A 20,832-nucleotide genomic window follows, 5' to 3' on the forward strand; every position below is an offset into this window, starting at 1 on the left:
ATGGGATGAAATAGTGGTTTGAATTTGAGAGGACTGAACGCGATCCCACTGGAACAAGGTTTTAGGATTAATCAGAAGAAAAGCAGCGTCTGCTGTGCGCTTCAGCATTCCGTTTTGGCAATTCCTGGTTGTAGTAATGGAAAACTAGATGATGCTCTGGGAGGAAAGGGAAATAAACATACTTTTTTCCTTATTAATGCAGAAATTCAGTAGAGCAAGTGGTGGATTCTGGTGTACTGAATTCTGAAGGCTCAGAAAGCAGTTTTACATGTTTCTAAGCAGTGAGTTAGAGACGAATAAATATTTATAACTTTATTTTGTAAAGCAAAACACCAGCTGGCCTTAAGGCACAAGTGGACTTTTCTGTTTAATTTTTAACACGGTTTGAATTCAGCCTCAGACCCCAGGGGAGCAAAAGCCACCTTGTCCCCTTCTCCCTGTGCAAGATACTTAGGGGTCATGTACCCAGAGCAGGCAGAAACTGAGTCCCATTTCTATAGCCTGGGTAGTAAATTCTAGCTGTGTCATCCCTGGATTGCTTTACCAAATCCCCTTATTTTTCATTTCTGGAGTGGGATTTACCTGGAATAACTGAGGGTGGTTTGTTGTTGTCTGAGGAAGAATTACTTCTTGCAAATCACATAGTATTTCTCGGGGATTTTAGCAAACTGGAGATCCTCTTATGGCTTTATTCTAAGTGGAAATGGATGATTTTGTGATGCTGTGAAATTATTGAGGTCTTTGTATTTGTCACTCAGGTCTTGTCCTGGCCCTCCACCGGCAGGCTGTAAGAGGCAAAACACATTCTGCTCACTTAGAGGTGGGTCCCTGTTTGGGGACAATGGGGAACTCCGTGTTAAAACACTTGGGAGTGGTTTTGTGTGTGGCACCATCCTTCAGGCACTGTGAAAAACAGCAGAAAGGTGGCAAAGGAGAAGCTGGGGCTTTATTCCATGTGCTTTTCAGAGAGCTGCATGATGTAAATATGATTTATGTTAAATGGAGGTGATTTTCCTGGACAGTATTGTGAGGAAAGGTGCTCTGCAGGTTGTTTAAAGGAAAAAAAAAGGTGAAAAAGCCTTTATTTCTTAAAGGTTTGTTGTGTTGGGCTAAGCTTTAAATGTGTATTTGGAGGCCTTTGCAGGGGTGTGTAATGGGAGCTGCACAGAAGATAAGACCAAAAAGATCATGGTAAAAATAACCCCTGTTCTCTGCAGCAGGGCTCTGTTCAGTGTCCTGAGGCCTCAGCAGTTGCTGGGACACTGGTGGCTGTGGATGCTTGAGCTGGAGCCGCTTCCGCACCCGTAGCAGTTTGTGATTTGGAGTTGTCTTGACACAAGATTCCTCGTTTTCCACATTCGTTGTGGAAGAGGGTCATTGGGGTTTTAGTCATCTTGGAAGCTTAAAAACCTCCAAAATGGTGTTGGAATCTTCTGCCACCACCAGCCTCCATTTCTCCACTTCCCCAGTGTGAACACGCATCAGAAATGATCCATTAGCAAACATGTTTTCTGTGTTGTGTCGTGGAAGAGGCAGAGTACGGATGGGAGCTGAGGGATCCTATTGGAAGCAAAACACATTTTGTGTCCTGCCCCACTTCCTGGGAAGAATCCCCCCTTTTTCTATGTTTTGGGGTAGAAAACGATCTTTTCTAGGCTGCTGCTCGAGGTGTTCCAATGTGCTAAAAATAATTTCCATGCTTTTTTTAGTGCGTTCTGTAAAGTCAGGCGGTTCAACACGTTTCGTGCTGCTCCACGTGGTACTGATTATTTCTAGCCCTTTGCTGCTGTGCCGCCTCCCGGCACTGAGCAGCGGGACGTGTCGCTCCTAAACACCGGGTGAGGTACCTTGTCCAGACAGGATCTAAACTGATGCACAGGATCCTTGGGTTTCCTAGAGGTGATGGTTCAGAATGTGAAAGTATGAGCACTGCGTGCATGTGTGTGTGTAAAGTCACAGATCGGTGACCTGAGGTTTCCTTTTGAACCTTCTCTAATGTATTTCTATACTCTTCATCAGGGACTGGAGCAATAGGACAAGGGGTGATGGGTTCAAACTGAAACAGGGGAGGTTCAGGTTGGAGATAAGGCAGAAGCTCTTCCCTGTGAGGGTGCTGAGGCGCTGGCACAGGGTGCCCAGAGAAGCTGTGGCTGCCCCATCCCTGGCAGTGCTCAAGGCCAGGTTGGACACAGGGGCTTGGGGCAAGCTGCTCCAGTGGAAGGGGTCCCTGCCCGGGGGGGTTGGAACGGGATGAGCTTTAAGGTCCCTTCCAACCCAAACCATCTGTGATTCTGTGATTTATTTAGAGTGGTTATTTGGTTGATGTCAATGCTGGATTGTTACTGCAGAGGTGAATAATTTCCTATAGCTTGTAAAAAAAGATTTGCTCTGGGATTAAAAGGACAACTTCAGCTTCCATGCAAAGTGACTTTATGTATATTCCCCAGGATCTAGGAGAGCACAGTGCTGAAACAAAGCAGGAAGTTGTGCATAGAGATGTTTGGAAATGGATTTTAAAGTTCTATTGAGGAGTGGGCAAGTAATTAGAGTTTGATTGTGATGAAATTCTTTCTGGAGCAGTGAGTTACAGTTGGAAAGGAACACGTATGTGTTATTTTATGTGTCTTAATATTGAAATAAACTGATGAAAAACACTGCCAAGAGAATTTTAATCATGGGAAAAACAGGCTCCCTGCAGCCTCAATGGAGTCTCCAATGCATTCTGTTTTCTCAGGGACTTTCTTAGCCCGTTCAAACAACTCAAAGCGAAAGTAGCAGAAAGTGAATTCAGTTTCATTGCATCATTCAAACCTTTCCCTACCATTGTCTTCATCGCCTCTTTCCCGCATAGTTTGTCTGCCAGCAAGTGATGAATCACTGACTTAGGCTTGGAGTCAGGGCTCTTCAGTGTGTTCAGAGATGCCTCTGCTGGGGACAGCTGAAAAATCGGGAAGAATGGAGTTAAACGGGGCTGTTGAGGCTCTATGTCAGGATGTGTGCGATGGCCTTTGCTGATGTGAACTGATTCCATCTCAGTTTTGCACTGCAGAGATAACGTCAGTGGTTTTCATCTCTTCTGGCAGGCTGAGAGGGTTGAGCACGTTCCTGTTTGTGTGGGGAAGAGAATTAGGCAAAGACTGAAGGAATAATAAATAAATTACGTGGAGTAGGAAGCTTCCTTTTCACTTACCACAAAGGCAACAGTAACTCCTGTAATAGGTGCAGCAACACCTCATCCTCACCTCCTGTTCCCATGCAGCCCTGTGCCGCTTTGATGTTCGCTCTGCGCAGGGAAACGTGAATTAAGGGAAGGAAAATTAAAAGCTCAGGGGTTTGTTACCGACTGTCGAGCGTTTTCACTTTGTTCTTTCGTGTGTCTCTGTTCGTGTCAGCCCGCGTTGCTTCTCATCTAAATATAACCCCCTCCATCCTCCTCAGCATCTTCCCTTACCCTTGGGAGCGTATCGAGCGTTTTGAGATGGAGCAGAGGCAGATTTCAAATACCTTTCAAGAAAGAGATGTTTTTTTTTGTGCTCAATACAACAAAGCAAACCTTTATATTCTCCTTTAAAAACACCACCTCTGCACGCACACGTGTACACATAAATACACGGTCCTGTGGACTGAAAGAGGTGATAAACCGCCCGGGATCGCAGCTGCCCTGGCCCTCCGTCCCCTCCTCACCTCAGCCCGAGGGAGCCGAGGCCGTGCCCGCGGTGCTGGGGCTGGCGCCGACTCGCGTTACCTCAGCGTCCGCCATGAGCATGAGGAGGGTTTAACCTCGCTCCGAGATACCCCCCCCCCCGCTTTAGGTCGCCTCGGAGCCCGGCTGTGATGGAAGCGGGGACACCGAGAGGGAAGCTCGGTGTGTTTGGGAGCCGAGGGCGGCTGGTTCCCTGCCCGCGGGCACCCGCAGCCCCGGCGGCCGCCTCAGCGAGCGCGGAGGGCGGGTTGTTTGTGCCGCAGAACCGGTCTGAACCGGCGGGAGCCGGCCGGGCGCGCCGCCCCTCAGCCGCGGCGGCGAAAAACACCTCAGGAAACACAAATAAACCGCGTTAGAAACGGTCAAAATGGTTCAAACAGAGCCCCAGCCCCTCGCTGCGGCGGGTTTAGCTCCTGGGGGAAGGAAGGGGTTTACCCGCACAGAGGAACGGCAGCGCCTGTGTGGAAGCGAGGTAACCTCGAGCGTTCGAGCTCGCTTTTTTGTCCTTAAAACCTCCCTTCAGCGCCCGACGGAGAAATGAGCCCCCCAAAACCAGATCCGAAGATAAATGTCATCGGATACGGAGCAGGTAGGACGCAGTTGTGACATAAACCCGAGGTTTCTCACCATTGCGAAGCCCCTCCGGGAGAGCCCACCCCCCATTTTCATGTGAATACACAATAAAATCCTTTCAGATGGTATCTTTGGTTTTTTTTTTTACACAGTTTTCAGTGCGTGAGTGGCCCCAGGAAAGAGTGGAGATTTTGCTTCAGCGCCTAACACCCCCCCCTCCGCAGTACTCACAGTAATAGGTGGTAATTGCTGGCTCTGAATGGCAAAGCAATTAAGCCTCTTCCTAAATGTGCAGCAGTAGGTGTTGATCGGGATCTGGTCTGTCAGCCTTTGTTTCTGTAGCGGGGCCCAGGAGCTGAACGGCTGCTGTTTTAAAGGGCATTTGCCTTCACAGGCGAAGAAATCCGTCTTTTTCCCTAAATAAATCTCGGGAAGGGACTCTTTAAAAGTGCATCGTGTTGGGGGTGGCTGTGAAGGAGAAAGGGTCCTTTATCATGATGAGAGCTGTTTTGATCGTCTCGTGACTTTATTGTATTGCATTCTCTTAGAGCAGTTGGTTTTGTTTGATGCTGTAAAAGCTTCTTGCAGTTATATCCGAGTCTTTGTTAGCAAATACAGAGGTTTCTGGCCTTACCTGCGGAGGGAGGAGAGCCTGCCGTGTCTTACAAACATCTCCAGGTCACAGCTTCAGGTCTGCAGATCTGGTGTGAGGTTTGGCAATTCCCCGTCTTCCCAACCTCCTCCTTCAGGAACAGTGGGAAAACCAGGAGCCGTATGGAAGGCATTGCTCCCACCGGCGTCGGGGGACACGTTGGCCTCCTGAGCTTTGCGTTGGGCTGTTTGTTAGCCTCGTGGGAGCTGCTAAGCATTGATTATCATTAATAATAACCCTCCTGCACGGAGGAAGGAGTGGTGCTGCTGGTGGATGGGATTTGACTTTGGGGTTGTGTGTGCGCGCGTTAACAAAATGGTCACTTCTAATTGCGTTTTTAAGGCTTTGATTTCCTTCCAAGTATTTTGCTTAATCATCTTGAGTAGGCTGAGGGAAGGAAAGAATTAGCTGAGGTCAGGGAAGTTGAAGCTGCCCGTGTTTCATCTCAGGAGCAGGGCTTCGACTGAGGGATCCTGAAGTCAGGAAGGAATCTGCCTCCTGTTCTCTTCCTGCAGCACACCCAAAGGGTAAGGGGGAATCAAACCCCCCCAAAACCAACCAGATCCAGGGAACAGTGTAGTGCTGGGGGCCTTCCGCTGTGGGAATGGTCCTGATTCCTCTTTCTTTGTGAGAAATACAACTGGGATGTGAATCATCACTAAAATAGATTAGAGGGATCATAGCCTAGAAGTGCCTGCTTGTCTGCGCGGCTGATGGAGTCTAGACAGCTCAGATGGAGACACATACATTACAGGCACCAAAAGGTGGGGGAGAGGATTCCCACCGTAAAGACCTTTGGAATAATGGGCTGTTTAATAATTTCTAATGAATATTCACGCAGAGGGATGAATAGCAAAAGAGGAAGGTTGTACTGAATGCTTCCGGAAAAAACACTGGTCATTAGGATGATCAAAGGAAGAACCCAGCCGCCGCCTGTGTTCAGTCATACGTGCTGCCATTAAAGCATGCACAGAGCGTCCTTTCACATCTCAATGGTTGGACTTGTAAAAACAGTGATTTGGGGTTTTTCTCCCCAGAGAGGATGTTTCTGGCTCTGCCAGAGGTGTGGATGCATGCGCTGTTGTACCTTCAGGTGGCAAACCTTCCCTTTGAATCTCTTTTTGAGGTATTTCTGGTCATTAACCTTAAAAACAACTTTAGGTGGAACATGGTGTGCTTCAGCTGAGGTCACAGGGATGTGAATAAATGGTAAATAACCCTAATTGGGGAAAACCAGAAGAATATCATCCCTCAGCCTTTGCCAGCTGAACTAACCATGTAACTGATGCAGTTAAGTTTGCCCTTAACATCCAAGCATCAAGCATAGCCCATCCATGACATCGCAAGTGCCAAAACCACTAATGATGGCATCGAGGTTTTAAGCATGAAAGCTTCTTAGCGGGTGATTAGATATCCCTCTGCAAATCACCGCTGTCAGCTGGTAATGCCGTGTGGAGGGGAGGACACGGCACATTTCCCAGTGGAAAATCACAGACTCAAGTGAAGTGACGGCTTTGTTGTATAGAGGAAACACAATTCACGTATGTTAGGCTGGTTTTGAAGATCTTTAAGGGAAGCAGAAGCTGAGTTTCCAAAAGGAGGAGGGACATGTGCTGTGTAGGTGCTGTATGAATAAACCCCATGAAAACCTCACTTTATTAGGTGCCTAATACTGTTTTTGTTTTGGTGCATGGCATTAAGAAGCAAAACTTGAATCCCTCCTTCCTCCTTCCAAGAATCCCATAGCAAGGGTAGGGGACCTGATCTTTAGTTTCCTGGTGCTTGCTGGGTTTTGAGAGCAAATGTCCCATCTCCTTCCAGCCGTCGAGACCTCTCTCCTATTTGCAGAAGTGAAATGTGGAACCTTTTGAATACTTCTCTTTGTAAAACATCTATGCTTATGTGTACAGTTGCTTTATGTAGCTCAAAGTGATGATTTCAGCTGAAAGACACTTAAAAATCTAGGATGGCAGCAAAGGGACCCGTTGGAGAATCGTTTTTATGGGAGGGCAGTGGTTTTCAGGGCCCTCTCCTCATTTCTTCTACAGTTGCCTTATATTTTCCATAGATGCCCCTGAATTGTCGTTGTTTTTATATCTGGGCAAAAACATGATGAGGAGATGTATGTGTATTTAAATATATAAAATAAGACCTCATCAAGCCCTTTAGAAAGGAGGAGAGTGATTAAGATGCATTTCCAGCAGAGCCTGGCAGTGAGTGCCCTCACGTATTTTGTTATCTTTCATCTGTTTGAGAGTAGAAAGCTTTTCCAGTGCGATAAGGGGTGAAAGGAAGGCAGTGTTTTCCTCCTGACCGAGAATTCCCAAGAATGAGCTGCACTGGGTCCCTGTGGGCAGACGGAGCTGGTTGAGAGATGCAAAGCCGCCCTACTTACTGTGGCTGCTACAGGTTTGACCTCCTTGTATCAGCTTGTTTGGTAAGAGGTTGCTGCAAGATCTCAAACCCTCAAATTATGTAAGATTTACACAGTGGCTTTGAAGTTAGTCCCTCCCTTCGGTGTTTGTTTACTGCCTGGTATGTCCTGCTGTCTGGATTGGGAAGGATGAATAGTCACAGAAAGGGAGCTATCGGGTTAGTACCACTTTTGTATCCCTCTTTGCCTTCTAAATGCGCGTGGAGCTGGGCTTATCCCTGATCCAGAGGCCGGGAATACACCACAGACAGACATCCTGTCCTGCGCCGGTCGGGGCTTTGCTGGGTAAATGGTGGCTTGTGAGTTTTCTGTTTGTTTTGAGGTGGAGGGAGGTGAGGAATGGCTTGTTGGGTTGTTAGAGGAGAAGCAAGTAGATGCTATCTAGCAGTTATTCCAGAAGGAGTTTATGCTGGGTTTGCTTTTTAACAGGCAGTTTCCCTGTAGCTTCTAGAAACCCCATGTGAGAAAAGGAAGATGCTTCATTAATGCTCTATGTGTGGCTTGCAGACCGTGCCTGCTGTGGGTTGGAGGTTGTAAAGCACTGAATCCCAAAAGGAGGCACACAGGTGGGGCACATGGGTTTTGCCTGTGGGAATTCCTTGGAGGACTTTTCTCTTGTCCTGGATCCCAGTGTGCCAGCTGAATTGCCTCCTCCTTTCTCAGCCCTGGTAACAATACGCTGCCATGTGGTTTGGAGGCCAAGGCTGTAAAGGCAGTCGATCCAGGGAGTTGGGAGGCTGTTAAGGCAGGTTTTATTTGCATGTTTCCCTCTTTTTGCATTTTTCCCACAGCTCTGAAGTCCTCACCCTAGTGTTACAATCCCTGGTCAGTGAGATGGAACCATCCCAGGCTTTTGGGAAGGGGCATCCTTGGACCATGTGGAGGTTTAGTCGCTAAACCGTTGCCAAACTAAATTGCAGTAGGGTGCTTTATTAGAAATTACTCTTAAGAGACCATCACAAGGACCACTCTGATACTGGTTTTATGGGATTTTTAAATACCTAAGGCTGAAGTACTCTGTGTAGTTGCTTGACAAATGTAAAGACACATTTTCCCCTCCAATACGATACACATTCACTCTGCTGTGGTGCTTCACCTGTTTAACAGAGATTGTCTTTCTCATCTTATTTTCATGACTGAAGTATTTTCTTCCCATGTGGAATCTCACAGAAAGTTCCACTTTTAGTCATATTTTTATTTGCATGTGGGCAGGAAAATGAAGTAATTCCCAAATATAGTCCTAGCCAAGAGATCCATCTGTTCTCTGCATTTTTAAATGGCAAATTAATCCTTAGCATACAACTCATCAAATGTCTTCTCTTTCATAATGTATGCCTGAGATCACAGAAATGACATTTTTTTTCCCAGGCCTTCCATTTTAAGTAGGTCTTTACACAAGAATACCAGCTCCTGTTCTGCTTGTACAGAGTGCTCCTGTGCATCATCTTCCAGTTGCTGTTGCTGGTCTAGAAAAGGATATTAAAAAACCCCTCCAAAATTATTCTTCCCTTCATCTCTTTGGTGTTCTTTTAAAAGTCTCTAAAAGGTAGGAGATGTAAAGTGAGAGAAATGCTGTTTGAAACATAGCCTTAATCAATGTCCCTGTTCGTGATGGAGAGCTGTGGTCATTCTGTCTGTTTTCTTCTAGACTGAGCCCTTGGGACAATGGTGACCATTTTTAGAAGTACTAAACTTCCACAGCATTATCTGCCATAAATGGAATTTCTATATTAAGCTTCATGTGTTCCCAATTTCACTTCACATTGTTTATCAGCTCTGGATCTTGGCGTGCCCTTCAGTGCAACTCCCAGTGCAAGAGCAGTTCCATTTGTTTATAGCAGAGGATGCCCCGTTTCAAAACTGCTCCAAATTGGGAATTTCAAGGGCTGGCATTCTGTGTTATGCTAAAATCCAGCTCCTTGAAGAGGGAGGTGGTTGATGCTTCTCATCTTTGGCAGGGCAGAGCATGGGGCCAGGGCTTGCTGCCTGGGTAGGCAGGGAGAGCAGCCCTGGGGAGCAGGAGATGAGGGAGCAGCCTGATGAGAGCTGTCAGGGATGGGGGCTGTACAAATAGCACCAGCTTTGGGGTTTTGAAGCCAAGATGTGATGCTTTTCTAAAACACAAGGAATTGATTCCATGGCTCTGTTTGCTATGATCTACCAGCAGCTCTATGTTAGAAAGCACTTATACCTCTGCAAGACTGAAATAACCCAGGAGTGAATCAGAGCTGGTGCTTTTTTGGGTTTAGCATTGTATAAATCAGGCTTTTCTTCTGATAAATGGCTGGTGCTCACGTCAGGATCATTAAGGCCAAATGGTTTCAAAATTGTGTTATTCCCAGGAAATAATTTGACAGTGCTTTTAAGGTGAAAGGAGTTGTTTTTTACCCCTCAAGTAAACACGTAGTAGCATAGTTGGACGCAGGCAGGGTTACATTTTAACTGGCATTTCATGCTCCTGGCTTGTGGGCAGTACTTGGAACAGAGCTTTGTGGGGTGTTTTCCTAAGATACACAGTAGATCCCTTCAGGAAAGCAGGGCAGTTGTTGAGGAAACTGCCTTGAAATGTTGCTTTCTTGGTATTTTGAACAGGTTTGGCCTCCAGGAGCCAGGAGATCAAGTTCTTCAGCCTGCTCGCTCTGTGATTCATTGAATGACCTTTGCCAAAGCCCTTGGCCTCCTCTTACCTTACGTTTCCATCTGCAATGCAGGGATGTTCACATGTACCTACCTCCCTGAGTCTGGAGCTAAAATGGTTATTTAAAAGCAGCTTTCATATGCTCTGAGGTTGCAAACTGCCAGCTCAGATCACTGCAGAGAGCTGGCAGAAGCTGTTTTCTTCAACAGCATTACACTAATTTTGGCCAAAGGGGTGAAAGCCATTTTTCCTCTAGCCCGAACAAGCCATTCCTGTGCTGCAGCAGTGAACTCTGCCTCATCGTTCTCTTCCCCACACCATTGCCATTGCAGGGCTATGGGTGCCAGCTGCCCTGAGCAGCAGCAATCCTGCAGGCAGGTCCTGTCATTGCTTGATGTGGTCAGAGTAGGTGGGAATTTGGGGTGGCTGCAGCGGGACTTCCCACAAGGGCTGGTTCTTGACCCAAAGTTGCCTGAATGAAGGTGATGTTAAGAAACAGATGCTCTTTGGGCTCACACATTCTCACACCCACCCTCTTTCTTCTCTTTGCATCGGTGGAAGTCTAATTGTGGGAAAGCTCCGCCAAAGAGCTGGCTTTGTACTTCACCCTTTAATCTTTCCCAGCATCGAGCTCCGTCACCGTGGCTGTTTGCTGAGAAGGCATTTCCTCCAGCTTCCTGGAGTTTCAGTTCTGAGCAGTCCCACCATTCCCCGGGAGCATCCATGTGGTGGCAACTCCGGCTGCTCCCAGGTTCAGCACCAGCCCCATGCGTGCAGCCAGCGTGGGGATCAGAGGGCTGAAGTAGCACCTTCCCAGCAGTAGGAGGTTGTGGTGGCTGCTGAGTTGGCTCTTTGCTATGCACATGGGCTGATGTGTTTGTAACCATGACTTTCTTTTTTCCCAGGTTAGTGTTTTTTATTCAGAGCCTGAGGACACAGGGATGTAGGTCGAGGTGGGAACACTGACAGTGGCTTGGGCACAGTCTCCATCAGCCAGACAGGGATTGACATAAACATCTTTTTAGTGATCCTAATGGATTATTTAGTTGGAGGGAAGAACTAAAAGGGTGTCTTGAAACTCACAGAGCACGTGGCTCCAGGGAAAGTGGTTCTGGGGGTGGGAGTACCCCTTTCCCCATCCTTCTGAGGAGCATCTTCAGCTTTTCCGTGGTTCATTTCTCTGTTCTCATCAGAGATCAGGTGTCAGACATCACAATAAAATGACTAAAGTAAATACATTAATACGGGCTGTAACGGAAAACAGAAATTAAAATGGGCTGTTAATAAGCCAGGCACTTGACTTGGGTTAAATAAATGGTATATTATTATTTTATACGTATAAAACAATGACATACCATAAAATATAACATATATCTTTTATATATATATATATAAAATATATTATCTGTAGACTGTATCTTAAAAACTTCCTTGTCAGAGGCTGAAAGTGATGCTGCAGCAGCCCGGGTCACTGAAGGACACAGAGTTGTTGTGGCTCCGTTGCTTTCCCATGGCCTTTAAACATAGTTTAACTTCATTTCATTCCATTTAGGATCCCAGCCCAGCAGGAGGTTTCTTAAGTCTCTTTTCTGGGTATGGAAGACAGAAAAAGGGAAGGGGAAGAGGATGTCCTGGTTTCATTTGTCTGCAATGTTTAATGGTCTTTCTTCAGAGCAGTAAATGCTCTTTTTTATTTGTCGGGTGTTTTTTGTGACTGTTTGCCCCTTTCATGCAGTGTTTTCATTTTCCTTCTCCGTAGCTTATCATAGCTGTGTGTTTTATCAGAGCTGTGTGTTGTTAAATACTTCAGGGTGTGTGATGTACAAACCAGAGTTCCTTGGGTGGCGAGTTCTCAGCGCCTTGAAAGGGTGCCAGGGACATCACGCAATCGCATCCCGGCGTGCGTTCCACCACAGGCAACAAAGGTGCTGGAGGCTGGGGTGATGGGCACAGGGTAATTACACCATACAGCAAAAGAATATTAGGTGTAGCTCTCTGCTCCCCAGCTTGCTTCCTCCACCCTTTCCCACCAAGCAGCTTATATACTGCTTACATATATATATATACATATACATATATACTGATGTGGAATGTAGAGCTTTGGTACGAAGTGGAGGAACAGGGTTCAAGCTCTTTGTGCTGGGGGCTGAGCCCCTTCAGCTGTAGCCTGTGAAATACCATAACAACACGTTACCTCTTGATCTCCTCACACAAACAAACTTCAGATGTTGGACTGGGTTTTCTGAGATCTTCAGGTTCAACAACTCTTTTAACTTGGGGGGGGGGAACCCTGTATTTATTTCTACAGATGTTTCTTTCCCCTTACAAAACACTAGTGCGGACTGGAATTATGTAGAACACATCATGTGTACAGCACTTGAATATTTAGGTCAGCGTTGCAATCAGCTCTAACAACACAATGTCTGCCCAGAACTCCTGAGTTTTCATCCTAGTTATTCCTCCTTGAACATGCTGAATACCCATTTGGATTTCTGGAGCAACCTGGCAGCGTCTCATGTATTTGGGAATGGGTTTATTATGGTGTGTGTGATTTGAGGTGTGGTTTTTGATCTGAACATATATAGAGAATGGGGAAAATTCTGGTTAAATACCTGAAGTATTTAGTAGTAGGACAGAAATAGCACCTGTAGTAGACCTGTTCATATCTGATTTCAGTATATCATTTTTCATCCAGAAGTCAAGGTGTTTTGTGGGAAAAGATCTTTAATCTGTAGCTACACTGGAGTGTGATGGTTTTTTAAAGGTTTTCCTTTTTTAAGCAGTTAGTGTCATACTTTCTGCTGGCTGCTGCCTGGCCATAATCGGGTCTTTTTAATTACAACACATGGGTGCATTCAGGATACTTTGACCCATTTTCTGGTGCTGTTTTCCCAGGGCCAAGAAATCAAACTGTTTCCAGAGCCTGATCCTGATATAATAAATTATCACAAGGATTTGTGTTTTCTAGTGAGAGCTGGTCATAGAATCCCAAACTGGTTTGGGTTGGAGGGACCTTAGAGCTCCTCCAGCTCCAACCCCTGCCACGGGCAGGGACCCCTTCCACTAGAGCAGCTTGCTCCAAGCCCCTGTGTCCAACCTGGCCTTGAACACTGCCAGGGATGGGGCAGCCACAGCTTCTCTGGGCACCCTGTGCCAGCGCCTCAGCACCCTCACAGGGAAGAGCTTCTGCCTAAGAGCTCATCTCAGTCTCCCCTCTGGCAGGATAAAGCCATTCCCCTTGGCCTGTCCCTGCATTCCCCATCCCAAGCAGTGCTGTTCATGCGCATTGTCACAAGCTGCCTTTGGCACGAGCTGGTGGTTTTTGTGTAGGGATTGTCTGTGGTGACACAACTCAGATCTGGAAAGGGAGGGATGAGGAATAAAGGGTTCCTGTTGGTGTTCAGAGCTGACTGTACATTAACTTTGGATTTCCTGACTCGGGAATCTGCTGCTGACATCAGCCGTGAGCTGTCAGCTGGGGCTGGAGCTTGTCCCGGGTAGATCTTTCTAGGAGATAATCTTGACTTGGAGATCATTTTGACAGGGTATTGAATCATAGCTGATGTAGGCAGAGTTCCTGATCTCAGTTAATTTTGGCAGGAAAAGGAGTAATCACTCTGCATATTTCTCTAAGAGGAAGCCTGGATCATTTACCAGTTCAACATATTTTGAAGGCAGCTATTAAAACAAGAGTCATTTGTAATTTTGTGCCCTGCTGAAATTTGGCATTGAAAACTGCAGAGGGTTTCAGCCGGTGTTCGGTGGCCTGGATTTCACCTTGCTCTAGCACTCAGAGGTCCGTTCTGCTTTGCTGGTGTTCTCAAACCCGACGTTTGGCAGCACATCACCCGCGGTGCGCATTAACGCTTCTGCCTGCTTGATTTTCCACGAAGGCTGCGGCGTTTCCTGCCTCCCAGAGCAGTCCCCAGCCTCGCAGCTGACTCACCGTTCCCAAATCAATTCCTAGGAATGACAATTGTCCCACATTCTAAATTGCAGCCGGGGAGAGCAGGTTGTGAGATGCCTTGATTCAGCTCGGCTGCCTTTGACGCGAAGCAGCGGGTAGCCTGTTCCAGCCAGGGTTTGGAGTCTCCCTTTTATCTCCTTTCTGCTGCGGAACAAAGAGAACCGCTCACTTTGTGTCCTTGGCTCCGGCGCTCTCTGTTTCTCACACATAAATGCAGTGTAAGTTCCTAGTTAGTTACTAGAACTGCAAAAGGCAATTACTTAAAGCTGAGAGTTTTCTATGGGAACGAGGACTGGTTATGCAGGATGCGTGCACCAGGATTTGAAATGTCGTCTTTGCACTTAAAAGTGAGAAAAGGAAAACTGTACTAAATGAGCTGTTCCCTATTGAAACCTGATGTGTTTGGTAGATTTAAGTTAGGTAGATGGTGGATTTTGGTAGATTTAGATAGAGGGGATGCTTAGATGAGATCTTGGGCAGTTCTTCCCTGTGAGGGTGCTGAGGCGCTGGCACAGGGTGCCCAGAGAAGCTGTGGCTGCCCCATCCCTGGCAGTGTTCAAGGCCAGGTTGGACCCAGGGGCTTGGAGCAAGCTGCTCTAGTGGAAGGGGTCCCTGCCCGTGGCAGGGGTTGGAGCTGGAGGAGCTTCTAAGGTCCCTTCCAACCCAAACCAGTCTGGGATTCCATGATTCCACAATTCCATATGTGAGCCTCAATTTTGTGATCTGAACAATATTGCTGGGTTGTTACATATGAAGTCTTTGGGATTCAGCCCAGAAAAGTTAAAGATTACAAATAGATTATATCTTGATTAATAGAGAATAGATACGTAGGTAAATGCTGTGAGTAATAGCACTCACATCTTGTAGGCAATTATGGAAGGCAGGTTAATATTTTAAAAGGGCTTGTAAGCTACACTTGTAGTAAAGTGCATGTGTAAGCAAGGGATTTCATGTGTACCTCCTTATTAAAGTAGGAGCAATCTCCTCTATGGCTCAGGGTTTCCATCAGGTTTTGCTGACAATACAATCAAAAACCTCTATTTTGCATCGCTGTGCTGCCATGATAAAAGCTGGAGTGAAACCGGTTTTAGAAGCTCTCTGGGCTGCACCAGAATGCTTCTGAAACCCTCTCCTGGTTAAATGCTGCTGTTCCTCCTAAGCAAGCACATGTCACCACGACTGAGGAGGCAGCTCCATGAGCCTGACGTGTTCGGAGGCAGATTCCCAGCCCGGCTCCCTCCCTGCGCAGTGCCGTGTTGTGACAGCTCCGGAGATGAGCTTCCCGCATGCTGGCATTGTGCTGCACTGAGTTTACAGCGATGTTGAAGAGCAGGTTCTCCTGAGTTGGGAAAAGGCCGGGTGCCAGAGCGTGCTCTGCTGCTGGAACACATCACCCCGGGTTGAGTGCTGCTAGAAGTGCAAAATGAAGTTGGAGGCTTTTTCTTTTGGCCTGCCCCAAGCCCTATTGATCACTTGCATTACTCTCAAGAAGTACATTATCAGAGCTGCTGTTTTACCCCATCTGTTGCATTCCCACCTTCACATTTCCCAGCTTGTTTTTCCCAAAAGCCTTAGGAACTGACTTTTGCTAGAGGAATTTTTAATGACTTGTTTTCTGTGAGTTGGCAGCGGGCAGTTGCTTTCACAATTACTCCCAAGGAAAAGCAAAGCCATATTCTCATTTTAATATTCTGGGAACATATCCTCATGCAGCTTCCATGCTTCAGTCTTGTGTATTTTTAAAGCTGGGGTAGTTGAAAGAGAGTTCTGTTTTTCTGCTTGAGACTACACAGAATTCCCTGTCAGATGCTTTGCTTTGCCTCTGCTGTGTGCTCTAACTGCATGACACAGCAGCTATAATTAACTCTTCCATCATTCCCCTATTCACACAGCATAAAACCTTCGACTGACTTTTGAGTTATCATATCCACATTTCTTCAATCGGAAAAGCGATGAGGCCTTTCCTAAAGAAAGGCGAATTGTTCTTGCTAATGTATTTTTCCCCTTTCTAAAAACAGAGGCAGGAAATAAGGATTCTTTTTTTCCTTCTGGAATGTCACAGAAAGTCTGGGTTTGCTTAGGGACATGTATCCCCAAAACTCCCTGGGCAAGTGGAATTCTCAGCATGATCACTGTTTCCCAGCGCCGTGTGGAATTCAAATTCTTGTAGAATTTATCACTGTGTTATGCTGCTGTTTCATCACTTCGATGTCTGAGGGTGGTACCTGGAGAGTATCTTTATTTTCCACTGGAACGCTGGGATTTTAACAGCATGTTCCATATTTTAAACATCCTCATTAAATAAAAAGTCAACACAAAGCCAAAACAACTAAAAATAGCCTGTTCCTTTTTAAAGCACTGCTTAAAGAGAAATTCAGCGCTGCCTCTTAATCTTTGCTAAGATCCAATCTTAGCAAAGTAGAACATTTAAAATGCTTTAGGAAGGACGTGGTTGGTCATGGTCCTGAGCATCAAGATGTGAGAAGAGAAAGTAAATTACACATGGGGCAAGAGGCTTGCTGCCTCCCTAAATTCTCACTTCAGCCTTCCCCAGGGCAGTGTGAACCATGTGGCACCCTTGGAATTGTTTTCAGATTCTCCACACACATTCTCTGACTGTATTTGTGTATTCAAAGAAGTTCTTCTGTTCTTTGCCAATCTGTTTCACAGCCCCAGGCGATAGCTGATGTTGCCCCTTGAGACTGCTGAGGAGCTGTTCCTGTGGGGCTGGGTTTGTCCTTTCCCAAAATGCTGTAGACAAGAGCACTTGAGGGGATCCAGCAGTGCCAGAGTTGGCAGAAAGGTGGAGGCAGAAGGAATGGGATAAATCATAAATTAATTAAGTGGCTTGTGAAGGGACCTTAAAGCTTCTCCAGTTCCAACGCCTGCCACGGGCAGGGACTCCTTTCACTAGAGCAGCTTGCTCCAAGCCCGTGTCCAACCTGGCCTTGAACACTGCCAGGGATGGGGCAGCCACAGCTTCTCTGGGCACCCTGTGCCAGCACCTCAGCACCCTCACAGGGAAGAGCTTCTGCCTAAGAGCTCATCTCAGTCTCCCCTCTGGCAGGTTAAAGCCATTCCCCTTGGCTTGTCCCTACAGGCCCTTGTCCCAAGCCCCTCTCCAGGTTTCCTGCAGCCCCTTCAGGCACTGGAGCTGCTCTAAGGTGTCCCCTTCAGGAGCCTTCTCTTCTCCAGCCCAGCTCTCTCAGCCTGTCTCCAGAGCAGAGCTGCTCCAGCCCTTGCAACATCTCTGTGGCCAAAGATGAAGAGTGAATTGCAGCATCCTTCACTTTTAGCAATTTAATTAACAAAGAGGGCATGGAAGCAGGTTGCACAAATGCAGGTGAGGCAGAAATAGAGTTTACAAATTTCGAAGGAAAATGTGTCTGGGATTGAGCATCCTGGAAGGAAATTTGGAGCTGAGGAACAAAATGAACTATGGATTGATTTGGTAAATATGATTCCATGTGAAATAACAGGCTGGGTGGTGTGCGGTGGCCACCCCTTGGTGAGCACAGAACAGGGCCCACTCAGAAGAGGAGAGCAGGAGGAATGGCTCTGTTTTTCACTCCTCCCCTGGCTCGGCTTTATTTTCTCTCCTCTCCCCCAGTGATGCTGAACTTCCTCCTCTGGGGATGGAGGAGTAGGAGGAGAGTGTGTGGGAAGGGAACCAGCGTGTGAAGCAGCTCCATGTCAACTGGATGGGAGGGTTGTAATGAGAGGTTGAGATGGGAGGAGAGGTTCTCATGTTTATTATTACTTCTGTGTTTTTTTGACCTGTTTTGTTTTGGTCTGGTGTGGTTTTAGATCCTCCTTCAATTGTTTGTAAGTATTTTGGGACAGAGATTCCCTTCTATCTGTGCCTCCAGATATAATTGGAACAGAGCCCAGGGGCTTTTAACAGTGCGCCACAGTACTCATTGCACCAAGATGTTCAGGAAAAAAACACAGTTTTCTGGATTGTTGGAAGGAAAAGGATTCTGTGGCTGCTGCCTGAAACTGTACCCCCATGAAAAGGGGGTGTAGCAGAAGAGAGGTCACAAAATCAAGTCAGGAAAATTATTAGAAGCCTGAAATGGTTTCCTGAGAAAAGAATAGGAACAGTGAAGTGGTTTAATGTAAAGAGAGTAAGAAAAACCCATGAAATAATTGTAGTAAGATAGAGATAAACCTGTGTTTCCTTTTCCTGCTACAGTACGGAGAGGAACACAGAAATCCAGTGGCCAGCAGCAATGTACAAGCGCAGGGGTTATTTTTGTACGTGGCAGCTCTCCCCCTGCCAGGCTCTGAGTTCAAATTCCAGCAGCATGTTTTAGAAGGCTGCTCTTGTGATGGAGGAGGAGAGTCTCCAGGGTTATGTCAGACACAATTATTTTTAGCCATGTTATGAGCCCTCGTGCCTCAGGGAAGGAATGAGCCACTGAAGGAGGATGACGTGTCCCCACTGGGCAAGCTTTAATAACATCATTCTCTGTATTTCTTTGCTCTCCTGTGAAGCGTCTAATGATCTGCAGCATCAAGAGTCGGTGGAATAGGTTGATTCCTGTATGATCTAACATGCAAATCCTCTTCTGTTATAATTATTGTTTATAAATCATGTTCTTGGGTCTGAATTCTTCATACCCCAGAGTTGAACGCTGAGGCGGAGCCTTCAGATAGCATTGGCTGGTTCATATTCAGCTGCCCGGGTTATCCTAGGGCAGGGGGTTGAAACTGGATGATGTTAAGGCCCTTTCCAACTCAAACCATTCTGTGATTCTGGAGCAGTTGACCCAAAAACTTGCCATGGTTTTCTCACACGAGGTTTTTGTATTGGAAGTACAGATCTTTCCTTAAAGATTTCTTTAAAGGAGGCGACGAGGAGAGCTCTGGGGTCGACTCTTGGATTGACAGCGGCACCTGACAGCACGATAATGTTTCTTCCTTCACACATGAGAGCACTGGGAGGGATTTTGGGCTTCATCAGACCTGTGTGTGTCCTCTTTGTATCTCTGCAGCCTTCCCACACAGCTCCTAAGCTGATACAACATTGTGTTACACTTAATTAAATCTCCACCATTGTCACGGCGCGTAACAGGATCTGTCTGACATTTTACCCATACTCCGCTTCCCTGCGCCTCCTCTGAGGGCTCAGTAGGAGAATATTTGTGGAATGACTCTGAATTCCTCTGTATAACCGGGCTGTGTTATGGAAACGGGATTCTCTCCAGCAGGCAAAGGAGGGAGGAAGGTCTGTGGGCAAGCAAAAGCTCTTTAAGCAGAGGCGCCGTGTCCTGCGGGCGCTTTGCGCCTCCGCGCACTCACGCCGCTCCCTTCGTGCCCTCCACAGCAGCGACTCCAGCAGCAGCTCCAGCGACGAGTCCCCGGCACGGTCGGTGCAGTCGACAGCAGTCCCAGCACCTGCAGCCCAGCTGCTTCCGTCGCTGGAGAAAGATGAACCCCGGAAAAGCTTTGGGATCAAGGTTCAAAATCTTCCAGTGCGCTCAACAGGTAAAGGCACGCGGGAAGTGAAATGGGGGGGGGGGAAAGGAGTAGGGAGTTGGATAGGAATGGGTTAAATAACCTTGATCGTGTGTCTTTGACTGTTGGGATTCTCTCTCTGCTTGTGTGACAGTGGAAAACTGCTTAATTAGTGACCATCTGTGGGAAGGAATCCTGCAGGTCCCCAGCTCTCCAGTCCCCGGGCTTGAGCCCTTCCAGCTGCTGGAACTGGTGCTTTGGATTTCCCAAGGGAAAAACCTGAATCACTCAAATTTTTCACTTAAAACTCAGACCATTTATCCTCCCCCTGCTTCAGTTTCTATTTTAATTGTTATTTATGAACATTTATTCTTCCTTCAGTTATACTTTTAAAAACTTGGGGGCTTTCTGTCAGTGTTGAGTGCCCTGAAGTCCCAGGAGTATACTCGTAATGGCACTGAATGGTGAATAATGCAATAAACCACTCGCTGAGGAGTGCACGTGATCGCTCTGTGTTCCCTGTGCTGGACGTAGGAAAGATTCCATGGAAATAACCAGCATGAGATCACTTGTAAAGCACTTGCCATGTGAAGGCCACTGCCTGAATTAAAATCATGCATATGAATTCTGTGAGCAGCAAACCCCACAGTGTTAATATTCTTTCTATAGACTTCATTTCTATCTTACTCCTTCAAGTGGCATGCCGCCGAGGTCAGTACCCTGCACGTCCCAGGCAGGTTCTGTGGCTGTGAATCAGACTTTGCAAAACCTGAGCAATCTGCTTGGTTACCTTCCTGAACTGGCTGAGCTGAATGCTGTGTCCAGATCCCTTATCCAAGCATTGGGAAACTGCTCTACGCAGTATCCGTGTGGGATTATTAATGAAGTAATGTTGTTTAGCTCTTCTTCGTCTTGAATTGGGTGTCTCTTAGAAGTAATAACCTTACACTGCAAGCTTCAGAGATGTAAAACTTCGTGTCTGTGGTTTCTTAGATTTAAAAATCAAGGCACAGAGAAAGATCAGCCAGAAGCTTTTGACACTGGCAGAATGAGTATCTAAAATTACAGAGGCACTTCTGTGAACACTGAGGTTCAGGTTAACCCGGGGGAAGTCCCGCTTCAGAAGGAAGATCAGATTTCTTCATGTCTTCCATGGTGCTGCTAAGTTGGTAAAAACTATGTTTGTTTATTTGTTGGTTTAGATACAAGCCTTAAAGATGGACTTTTCCATGAATTCAAGAAGTATGGAAAGGTGACGTCGGTGCAGATTCACGGGGCTTCTGAGGAGCGGTATGGACTGGTGTTCTTCCGGCAGCAGGAGGACCAGGAAAAAGCACTAAATGCCTCAAAAGGAAAACTTTTCTTTGGCATGCAGATTGAAGTCACAGCCTGGATAGGACCAGGT

The 20,832-nt window shown here is 46.7% G+C and overlaps 1 protein-coding gene and 1 long non-coding RNA gene across 5 annotated transcripts in view; one reads left to right on the plus strand and one right to left on the minus strand.

The window, feature by feature from the left end:
- The window catches only part of SPEN (spen family transcriptional repressor), a 66,484-nt gene that overhangs the window by 24,672 nt on the left and 20,980 nt on the right, over positions 1-20,832 (plus strand). For all 4 annotated transcript variants that reach the window (XM_057401305.1, XM_057401306.1, XM_057401307.1 and 1 more), the window contains exons 4-5: positions 19,297-19,457; positions 20,630-20,830. In XM_057401305.1, the coding sequence (XP_057257288.1) occupies positions 19,297-19,457; positions 20,630-20,830 (362 nt within the window). The remainder of the gene's footprint in view (positions 1-19,296; positions 19,458-20,629; positions 20,831-20,832) is intronic.
- Positions 2,962-3,409, minus strand: LOC130594995 (uncharacterized). The gene is made up of 2 exons (XR_008971201.1): positions 3,191-3,409; positions 2,962-3,105 (listed from the first exon to the last, which is right to left on the minus strand). It is a non-coding gene; the product is annotated as an uncharacterized LOC130594995 (long non-coding RNA).

The sequence above is a fragment of the Pezoporus wallicus genome, unplaced genomic scaffold, assembly GCF_028554395.1.
Source record: "Pezoporus wallicus isolate ANWC-B61680 ecotype Strahan unplaced genomic scaffold, APGP_CSIRO_Pwel_v1 contig_14543, whole genome shotgun sequence".
NCBI classification, from domain to species: Eukaryota; Metazoa; Chordata; class Aves; order Psittaciformes; family Psittacidae; genus Pezoporus; species Pezoporus wallicus.